This window comes from Engystomops pustulosus, chromosome 2, assembly GCF_040894005.1.
Source record: "Engystomops pustulosus chromosome 2, aEngPut4.maternal, whole genome shotgun sequence".
In the NCBI taxonomy this organism is placed as follows: domain Eukaryota; kingdom Metazoa; phylum Chordata; class Amphibia; order Anura; family Leptodactylidae; genus Engystomops; species Engystomops pustulosus.
This window is the reverse complement of record NC_092412.1, coordinates 102,616,564-102,628,872: the sequence shown is the minus strand read 5'-3', so window position 1 is coordinate 102,628,872 and position 12,309 is coordinate 102,616,564. Positions and strand designations below refer to the sequence as shown.

General features: G+C 36.5%; 1 protein-coding gene across 1 annotated transcript in view; it reads right to left on the bottom strand.

Annotated features, from left to right (window-relative positions):
• Window positions 1–265: 265 nt before the first annotated feature.
• Window positions 266–12,309, bottom strand: part of CYBB (cytochrome b-245 beta chain) — a 29,780-nt gene continuing 17,736 nt past the window's right edge. Inside the window, exons 10-13 of the mRNA XM_072135802.1 lie at window positions 5,575–5,737; window positions 2,342–2,488; window positions 1,249–1,373; window positions 266–863 (exon numbers count right to left, since the gene is read on the bottom strand). Of these exons, the coding sequence (XP_071991903.1) occupies window positions 737–863; window positions 1,249–1,373; window positions 2,342–2,488; window positions 5,575–5,737 (562 nt within the window). The 3' untranslated portion in view covers window positions 266–736. The remainder of the gene's footprint in view (window positions 864–1,248; window positions 1,374–2,341; window positions 2,489–5,574; window positions 5,738–12,309) is intronic.

Genomic DNA, 12,309 nt, shown 5'->3' with positions numbered 1-12,309 from the left:
TGATTCTACTCAATACTGAGCAAATGGTCTGAATACTTATCACCATAGTTTCAGTTTTTCTTATCAATAAATTAGCAAAAAATATCTACACACTTTGGACCCTTTGTTTTGTGTGACTTAAAGAGTGTTGTGGTTTTGTTTTAATTTTTTTAAATTTTAATTAAAAGTATTAAAATGTTGAGCTCCAAATAAACCAGCTCCCTTTTCCTAGACAAAAGTCAGCACAGTTACCGCATGTAAGTAATAAATTATGGAAACTGAAAAATCATGCAAAACTCAACTATTTTATTAAAGGTCCCAAACTATATTTACATCTGCAAGTAAGGAAATAGCTGGCTAACTGGACTTGAAAAAGCAGGTATCTATCTTTAGGTATGTAAAATCAAAGAATGTATATTAAGATTTGAATAAAATCAAAATTAAAATCTATGTACAGTATTTTTCGGACTATAAGGCACACCAGAGTATAAGGTGCACCATTAATAAATGCCTGCTAAAATGTTTAGGTTCATATATAAGGTGCACCGGAGTATAAGTCGCACCTGATTATAAGAATGAATGACCAGCAGGTGGCAGACCTGTGCACAGTTCAAGGCAGCTGTTGTCTGTAAGTACGGTTCATATATAAGGTGCACTGGACTATAAGGCGCACCTATGATTTCTGAGAAAATCAAAGGATTTTTTGTGCACCTTATAGTTTGAAAAATACGGTATAATGTAGATTTTTTTTTCTGTGCTAAAAGTTTTCTTTGTTGAAAATGAAGTGCACCCCTCTAGGATCGACTGTGGAGTTGGCAATGGACATTTTGCTGAGGGTCTCTGCAAGACTTTCTGGTCCGCACAGGAAAACACCAACTCTAGAGCTGAAGAAAAGAAAAAGAAAATTCCAATGAAGAACAATTATAAATTTGATTGATTGTTTAAAAGTCTACTTCTCCATTCTATGAACATATAATTAATATTACCAATTGCAAAGTTTTATGGTATCTTTGCCTCCAGGAGGCAGGAGTTCATCTTTTGCATTGTGTTACTACTGCAGATTTTTTTTTCAGTGTATGTATTAGATTCCCATTCACTACGCTGCTGGTTAATTACACAGTTTGTGTACCGATAGTCTATATAAAAATGTCTGCTTTGTTCCAGAAGCCACACCTGTTCACAAACACCATTAACATCTATCAATTTAGCTTCTCTAAACTGCTGACAGTTTTAGTGCTGTTTATAGATGAAGACATGTTTATTACACACCTTGAATGCGCACTTGCTATGGTTTTAAATTCATTTTCCCAGTTTGGTCTTCCATAAAAGGTCTTCTGTTTTAGGCCTGTGATGACATCTTTCTCTTGATCATGGTGTAAAGTAAAAGCTGTGGCCTGATAAATTACAGTACAAATAAGTTATTCTGGTTTACAATAAATGAGTGAATCTGACACAGGTGAAAATAGTGCTACAAAAAAACACATTGGCCCACATTTATAAAAACAGTGCAAGTAGCAATAGGCGTAGACTGCCTGTATAGTGCGCAGGCAGGCAAAAAAAGTAAGAAATTCAAAGTTGTGGAGCAATTGCCACAAATATCTAACTGTGGCTTCTGCCATTTAAATGGGGGGACTCAAACATTTACAGCAGTGTCCTACACACTCTCAGTGGCCTTCCTCTGCTAATAGAATACTTTACCACAAAAACTTAATCTCATATTGAAAAGGTATGGCCGTTTTTCTTAAAGGGAACCCGTTACCAGGAGACCCATTTTTAGCACTCCCCAGTCCCCACAGAGCATAGTACATACCCTGCGTGTGTGACTAGGCTCTTGTCCACTGGGAGTGGCTGGAAAGGAGCAATCCCTCCACCCTTGGGAAACAGCTTCTCCATGTGTTCTTTTCAAATATATGAAAACACCCATCACTTGGCTTAGCAACACCCCCTGCTCCTCTACAGCCAATCCCGAGTGTGGGGAGTTATTCATATATTTGAAAAGGACACATGGAAAAGCTGTTTCCCAAGGTTGGGGGGGAAACAGCTCCTTTCCAGCCACTCCCAGTGGACGAGTGCCTAGTCACACAGCAGATGCTAATGAAAGGTACAATATAACATATCTTTTTTTCTGTCTGCTGTGTGGGGACTGGGGGAGTGCTAAAATAGGTCTCCTGGTGACAGGTTCCCTTTAAAAAAGGGAAAATAAGAGTCTACACCACTTGTGCCAGTTCAGTCTAGTTGTGAGTCTTTTCTACTATTTTGTTATTGCTTTTATGCAATTTTTGTGAACCTGTTTTCAGGATGTATATTACCATGGCATTAATGGCGCACTATAAAATCTTTTTTAATAAAATAATTTCCTTGCCTGGGCTTCATCCCATCCAGTAAGATAGATGTTGTAGCTGAGGAAATCTGCATTATTTCGATCTTGCATTTGATTTTCTAAAGATTGAAGTAAATCAGCAAACCACTCAAATGCTTGTGTTTCACGGCAAAGCCAATAGAAATAGATCTGCAACATGAGTAAAAATCAACCAAATATTCCTCTATAACACACAAAACACACAAACAATTTTATATGGACAATTACTTGCCAATAAAAACAACACATTAAAATATAAACGTAATTGCATTGCTATTTAAAGAGGACCTGTCACCCTCAAAAAACTCACTAGGAGCTGCTTAATAGTGTAAGCAGATCCTAGCACTACCCCATTATTAGCAGTGATAAACTACTAGGTTTATCGAAACCCTCCGATAAAGCTAGCAGACACTGCAGCGGCATAACCTCAGAACACCGGACCGAGATTACAGCGGCCCGGCGTACTCATGAAGGGGATGGTCCTAGATGCTGCTTCTTCCCTGGACCAACCCTCCCACGCTGTAGGCCTCCTCAGACCATCCTCTCATGAATACGCCAGACCACTGTAAGCTCGGTCCGGCGTTCTGAGGGTATGGTATGTGTTCGCAGTGTTCGCATGCTTTATTGGAGGGTTCCAATAAAGCTAGCAGTTTATCACTGCTACAATTGAAGTAGGGTGACAGGTCCTCTTTAAGGGATTTGCATTACAACAATTTATGTAAAAAGATATATATTTTTTGTCCAAATTAAAAATGATTTCAATAATGTTCTAGTTAGTTCATTATAACCCTAAATATAAATACAAGTCTACTATAGAACAGGAAGTTCCGTTAATTTTTGCCTTTAACACTAAAGGGAATATTTTCAGCTGCTCTAAACAAATGCCCCAAACCTGCCTAATAGTGTCATTCATGAAGCAGACAAGGGATGGTTGGTGTTATAAGGTATAAACTGCTTGTAGAAGAAATATTTGGATACTGTAGTATTACATGTATTAGTATTGTATTCCTTTAATACACAAAAATGTATTGATTTTCCCCCATTTAAAGGAAACCTACCATTTCAGATCGTCGGTGTAAGCTGTAAACACCGAGCACCAGCTCAGGGTGAGCTGGTGCCGGTGCTTAGTTTCGTTAGTGTTATAAACCGCGGTATTGCGGTTTTAACACTTTTTAAACTTTATAGCAGAAGCCGCTTCGGCGCTGCACACGACCGTGCGCGCGCAACGCCTGCGGCATTTCCTATGTAGGCACGCGCACGATCATGCGCACGCAGCGCCGAAGCAGTTTCTGCTTTAAAGTTTAAAAAGTGTTAAAACCGCGATACCGCGGTTTATAACACTAACGAAACTAAGCACCGGCACCAGCTCACCCTGAGCTGGTGCTCGGTGTTTACAGCCTACACCGACGATCTGAAATGGTAGGTTTCCTTTAAAAAAATAATGTATGGATGCCACAAAATCAGCCAGTAAATATTTCTTTGCTTGAGGACATCATTAAAGGGATTTTCTATGATGTTAAATCAATCACGTATTACTATGTTAGATGATCAATATCTCATCACCAGGGAACCAACAACTGGTACCTCCTGTCCTGATCACTAGCTTAAAAGCAATAATACATCACAGTGAACAGATTATTTCAGCTCAGCCCCATTCATTTGAATGTGGCTGATCTATTATCCAACTACATAACAAATGGATGTAGGCTGTAAATGGCTGTGACCTCTCAAACAGCTGACTGGCAGAGTACTTTGGACAACTCATTTAACAATAATAAGGGTCATTCTTTAACCAATACGGGTTCAAGTTGAATAAAGAGATGCTGGTTGTGCAATATATCTTCTGTATACAATCAGAACATTATAATAGCTGAAGTGACTGCATATAATTAAATGCAGTTGCTGGAGCTCTATGTAGCTAAACAAGGGGTGCTGGTGCTCTTCTTATATATATATGGATAAGGAGCTGATGGTACTGTATGCAGTATATAAATAAATCAGGGAGATGCTGGTGTCATGTATAAACAAATTTGTTGGTGCTTTATAAAGTAATGGGTGGTGTTTGTAAAGTAATGGGGGACATATTTCAGGTAATTTTTTTAGTTTAATTTATATGTACATACATATCATTGTTGCTCTGTATGTGAATGAATTGGGTGGGGAACTGTATGTAAATTAATTAGGGGACCAATTTCATAATTCATGAGGTATGCTGTACATAAATTGATAGGGATTGCACTGTATAATAATATGACCAATTTTAGGGAGGGAGTCGCTTTATACAATATGAGGCCTCTTTCACATGGACGTATGGGAATCCAAAATCCAAGACAAGGAAGCAGCACTCCGTGAAAACTAGTGTTTTATTTCACCAGTGGTAAGAGTACAACGTTTCAGCTATCTCAATGTAGCCATTTTCAAGCATGCTTGAAAATGGCTACATTGAGATAGCTGAAACGTTGTCTCTTACCACTGCTTGAAAATGGCTACATTGAGATAGCTGAACGTTGTCTCTTACCACTGGTGAAATAAAACACTAGTTTTCATGGAGTGCTGCTTCCTTGTCTTGGATTTTGGATTGTGGACCTTGGGATCATGAGTCGAACCCCTAGAAGCTTGCACCCACACGGATTTGAATCCGATTTTCACAGTGCTGCTCTACTCTCTTGTTGGACGTATGGGAACATATGAATGGGCGACCATAGAGCTGGGCACTGGAGAAGCTCACCCCTCCCCTCTTGATAGCAAGGCTTGGCACCTGGACACAAACATGGGAAAAGATAGAGCATGCTCTATCTTTTTCCTGTGCACGGTACAGTTTGGTATAAACAATGTTGCTTTTGCTTCCAGTTGGCTTATTCTCTCTAAGATGGGTGGAGCTTGTGCCATGAACAGTGTTTGGACATAGCCTGAAAGCATGAAGGAATTGGAGAAGACAGTTGCTTGTCATAGCATACATACATACATACATACATACAGCTTTAGCTGTGGCCCTTTAAAAGCCAGAGGGTAAACTCTGATATGCTGAATGCTTACGAAAGTGTTTTTTTAGGGCTATTTGGCTGACTGGACACCCAGGTTACTCCATGCTCTGGCTGTAGCTTTGAAATTATTGAAAGCCTTTTTATTTTGATATTTCACACAGTATTGGATACTTTTATTTCCCTATACTATGTTACATGATTATTTCTAAATTTGTGCTTTACTACAGCACTTTTAATTCCAGAAGTACATACCTTTTTTAGTCTGAGTGTTGATGCATTATTGCAATACTTGTACCAGACAGACTTCAAGATAGATGCAAATGGCGTGACTCCAATGCCTGCTCCAACAAGCATAGCCACTTCATAGCTAAAAACATCTTCACTCGCTGTTCCAAAAGGACCATCTACTGAAATTCTTATGAAACACAATTAAAGCTATTTATAGTATGGTACACATTTAGATATGATAAGATAAAATAATGAAAATGCTATCCATGACCCACATAAAATTAAGGGAAGAGATATGAATTGTAAAGAACACAAAAAGTCAAAAACAATTCAAGCAAGCTTCCTATCAGTATTTACTGCCTGTAGAAGGACATTTAAAATCAATTTTTATTTAATAAATTTGATAAAACTTTAAGGGATACATGAGCTTACTGGACGATAGTTAAGCTCAGATACAGGCTTGGGCTTATTACTCGAGGATACAGAGAAATATCGGTTCAGGGTAGTGGCATAAAGTTAACCACCTATGTCTGCGTCCCTATCGTTTATTTCTCTAGATCTTGTTAGTATCCTGAGGCTCATACACCCACAAATTTATACACATATGCTTCAATCTCTTGGTCAAGAGTTAATATAGACCAAAGGATCGAGCCTTTAGCGTGTGCCACTTAGTCAGATTAACACCTGATGCGTTTCCCCGCTGGAATCACTTGCAGCGGTTCATCAGAGGTATAGTAGTGGCCAGGGCCGGATTATAGGCGGGGCTCCCGGGGCTCTAGCCCCGGGGCCCTCACCATCTTGCCCCCCCTAGGGGCCCCCACCAGATCGCACCTCCCGTGCCCCTCCTCATGAGCCGAACGCCGCCCTCCGCCTCCGGGCATTGGTGAGCGCCTCCCTGGCGATCCAGCCCCTGCAATAACTGCCCGCCCACTCATCCTGCTGCATGGGGAGCCGCCCCCCCCCCTCCGCCCCTCCCCCCCCTCCGGCACAGGTGACAAGCAACCCCGCTCGCTCCCGCTCCGCTCAATCCCGGCTAAACACCGCCCCCGGCTTCCCGCCCCCTGGTCCGCTCACTCGCTCTCCGCTCCCGCTCCGCTCAATCCCGGCTAAACACTGCCCCCGGCTCCCCGCACGGCTCGCTCTCCTCTCGCTCAACAACCCCCGCTTCTCTCGCTCACCACCCCCCGCTCCGCTCGCTCACCACCCCTTGCTCCCCGCTCAGCTCGCTCACCACCCCCGCTCCGCTCGCTAACCACCCGCTCGCTCACCACCCCTTGCTCCCCGCTCAGCTTGCTCACCACCCCCGCTCCGCTCGCTCACCCCCCCCGTCCCCCGCATGAAACATGCACCCGCCAACCCCCCCCCCCTCCTTCCCGGCCGAATAAGCAACAACCGACCGACTTCCCCCCCCTGGCGAACAAGCACTGGCAAGACCCCCCGCCCGAACAAACAGGCACCCGGTCAACCCTAACAGGTAAGTATATACATATGTGTTTTTCTGTGTGTGTATATGTGTATATACAGTGTATATGTGTATATACAGTGTATATATGTATATACAGTGTATATATGTATATACTGTGTATTTATGCATCTACTGTGTATATATGTATATACTGTGTATATATGCATCTACTGTGTATATATATGTATATACTGTGTATTTATGCATCTACTGTGTATATATATGTATATACTGTGTATTTATGCATCTACTGTGTATATATATGCATATACTGTGTATTTATGCATCTACTGTGTATATATATGTATATACTGTGTATTTATGCATCTACTGTGTATATATATGTATATACTGTGTATTTATGCATCTACTGTGTATATATATATGTATATACTGTGTATTTATGCATCTACTGTGTATATATATGTATATACTGTGTATTTATGCATCTACTGTGTATATATATGTATATACTGTGTATTTATGCATCTACTGTGTATATATATATATGTATATACTGTGTATTTATGCATCTACTGTGTATATATATATGTATATACTGTGTATTTATGCATCTACTGTGTATATATATGTATATACTGTGTATTTATGCATCTACTGTGTATATATATGCATATACTGTGTATTTATGCATCTACTGTGTATATATATGTATATACTGTGTATTTATGCATCTACTGTGTATATATATGTATATACTGTGTATTTATGCATCTACTGTGTATATATATGTATATACTGTGTATTTATGCATCTACTGTGTATATATATATGTATATACTGTGTATTTATGCATCTACTGTGTATATATATGTATATACTGTGTATTTATGCATCTACTGTGTATATATATATGTATATACTGTGTATTTATGCATCTACTGTGTATATATATATATGTATATACTGTGTATTTATGCATCTACTGTGTATATATATATATATGTATATACTGTGTATTTATGCATCTACTGTGTATATATATATGTATATACTGTGTATTTATGCATCTACTGTGTGTATATATATGTATATACTGTGTATTTATGCATCTACTGTGTATATATATATGTATATACTGTGTATTTATGCATCTACTGTGTATATATATATGTATATACTGTGTATTTATGCATCTACTGTGTATATATATATATGTATATACTGTGTATTTATGCATCTACTGTGTATATATATATGTATATACTGTGTATTTATGCATCTACTGTGTATATATATATGTATATACTGTGTATTTATGCATCTACTGTGTATATATATATGTATATACTGTGTATTTATGCATCTACTGTGTATATATATATGTATATACTGTGTATTTATGCATCTACTGTGTATATATATATATGTATATACTGTGTATTTATGCATCTACTGTGTATATATATATGTATATACTGTGTATTTATGCATCTACTGTGTATATATATATGTATATACTGTGTATTTATGCATCTACTGTGTATATATATATGTATATACTGTGTATTTATGCATCTACTGTGTATATATATATGTATATACTGTGTATTTATGCATCTACTGTGTATATATATATGTATATACTGTGTATTTATGCATCTACTGTATATATATATATATGTATATACTGTGTATTTATGCATCTACTGTATATATATATATATGTATATACTGTGTATTTATGCATCTACTGTGTATATATATATGTATATATTGTGTATTTATGCATCTACTGTGTATATATATATGTATATACTGTGTATTTATGCATCTACTGTGTATATATATGTATATACTGTGTATTTATGCATCTACTGTGTATATATATATATGTATATACTGTGTATTTATGCATCTACTGTGTATATATATATATATATGTATATACTGTGTATTTATGCATCTACTGTGTATATATATATGTATATACTGTGTATTTATGCATCTACTGTGTATATATATATATGTATATACTGTGTATTTATGCATCTACTGTGTATATATATATGTATATACTGTGTATTTATGCATCTACTGTGTATATATATATGTATATACTGTGTATTTATGCATCTACTGTGTATATATATATGTATATACTGTGTATTTATGCATCTACTGTGTATATATATATGTATATACTGTGTATTTATGCATCTACTGTGTATATATATATGTATATACTGTGTATTTATGCATCTACTGTGTATATATATATATGTATATACTGTGTATTTATGCATCTACTGTGTATATATATATGTATATACTGTGTATTTATGCATCTACTGTGTATATATATATATATGTATATACTGTGTATTTATGCATCTACTGTGTATATATATATATATGTATATACTGTGTATTTATGCATCTACTGTGTGTATATATATATGTATATACTGTGTATTTATGCATCTACTGTGTATATATATATGTATATACTGTGTATTTATGCATCTACTGTGTATATATATATGTATATACTGTGTATTTATGCATCTACTGTGTGTATATATATGTATATACTGTGTATTTATGCATCTACTGTGTATATATATATGTATATACTGTGTATTTATGCATCTACTGTGTATATATATATATGTATATACTGTGTATTTATGCATCTACTGTGTATATATATATGTATATACTGTGTATTTATGCATCTACTGTGTATATATATATATATATACTGTGTATTTATGCATCTACTGTGTATATATATATGTATATACTGTGTATTTATGCATCTACTGTGTATATATATATGTATATACTGTGTATTTATGCATCTACTGTGTATATATATATGTATATACTGTGTATTTATGCATCTACTGTGTATATATATATATGTATATACTGTGTATTTATGCATCTACTGTGTATATATATATGTATATACTGTGTATTTATGCATCTACTGTGTATATATATATATATATGTATATACTGTGTATTTATGCATCTACTGTGTGTATATATATATATGTATATACTGTGTATTTATGCATCTACTGTGTATATATATATACTGTGTATTTATGCATCTACTGTGTATATATATATGTATATACTGTGTATTTATGCATCTACTGTGTATATATATATGTATATACTGTGTATTTATGCATCTACTGTGTATATATATATATGTATATACTGTGTATTTATGCATCTACTGTGTATATATATATGTATATACTGTGTATTTATGCATCTACTGTGTATATATATATATGTATATACTGTGTATTTATGCATCTACTGTGTATATATATATGTATATACTGTGTATTTATGCATCTACTGTGTATATATATATATGTATATATAGGCAGTCCCCGGGTTACATACAAGATAGGGACTGTAGGTTTGTTCTTAAGTTGAATTTGTATGTAAGTCGAAACTGTATATTTTATCATTGTAGTTCCCGACAATTTTTTTTTTTGCCCCAGTGACAATTGGAGTTTAAAATTTTTTTGCTGTAATAGGACCAAGAATTATCAATAAAGCTTCATTGCAGACAATTTTAAGCTGATTACTGCAATCTGGGACTATTTTAAAGCATCCAGAGAGCTTCACCAGAGGTCACAGTGGGCAGAGGGGTCCGTCTGTAACTATGGGTTGTCTGTAAGTCGGGTGTCCTTAAGTAGGGGACCGCCTGTACTGTGTATTTATGCATCTACTGTGTATATATATATATATGTATATACTGTGTATTTATGCATCTACTGTGTATATATATATATATGTATATACTGTGTATTTATGCATCTACTGTGTATATATATATGTATATACTGTGTATTTATGCATCTACTGTGTATATATATGTATATACTGTGTATTTATGCATCTACTGTGTATATATATATGTATATACTGTGTATTTATGCATCTACTGTGTATATATATATGTATATACTGTGTATTTATGCATCTACTGTGTATATATATATGTATATACTGTGTATTTATGCATCTACTGTGTATATATATATATATGTATATACTGTGTATTTATGCATCTACTGTGTATATATATATATGTATATACTGTGTATTTATGCATCTACTGTGTATATATATATGTATATACTATGTATTTATGCATCTACTGTGTATATATATATATGTATATACTGTGTATTTATGCATCTACTGTGTATATATATATGTATATACTGTGTATTTATGCATCTACTGTGTATATATATATGTATATACTGTGTATTTATGCATCTACTGTGTATATATATATGTATATACTGTGTATTTATGCATCTACTGTGTATATATATGTATATACTGTGTATTTATGCATCTACTGTGTTTATACACGCATATATGTGTGTACATTTATATATATGTGAATGATGTGGTTTTTGTATATACTGTGTATTTGGAATGTATGTATATACTCTATATATATACATATATATATGTTTTGTGCTGTCGCCGCTGTATGTAGCTGTGTTACTGGGGATGAGGCGGCTGTATGTAGCTGTGTTACTGGGGGTGAGGCGGATGTATGTAGCGGTGTTACTGGGGGCGAGGCAGCTGTATGTAGCAGTGTTACTGGGGGTGAGGCGGATGTATGTAGCGGTGTTACTGGGGGCGAGGCAGCTGTATGTAGCAGTGTTACTGGGGATGAGGCGGCTGTATGTAGCTGTGTTACTGGGGATGAGGCGGCTGTATGTAGCTTAGTTACTTGGGGGCGAGGCGGTTGTATGTAGCTGTGTTACTGGGGGGGAGGCGGCTGTATGTAGCTGTGTTACTGGAGATGAAGCGGCTGTATGTAGCTGTGTTACTGGGGGCGAGGCGGCTGTATGTAGCTGTGTTACTGGGGTGAGGCGGCTGTATGTAGCAGTGTTACTGCTGGGATAGTGGAAAGGAAGCAGGAGGACGTGTGTGTACGCTACACTTAGTGGGGGCCTCCACCAGATTTTGCGCCCAAGGGCCCCCACCAACCTTAATCCGGCCCTGGTAGTGGCATTAGCGAGGAGATGCCATGGTAGGCAAGGTGTACTTGTATTATGATAACGATCACGTCACCCGCTTCTCTTACTATCTCTCTCGCTAATATAAGTGATATGATGGAGGAGTGTGTCTCTAAGCTATGCTACTGCTGCCATCTGTTCATTACTAGCTTGCTAGTTGGCTCCATTAAACTTATATCTGACACTATGCACTGGCAGTTGTCTTTATTGGCTCTGTCTGACACTCTGTACTGGCATTTGTCTATAATAATTATGGAG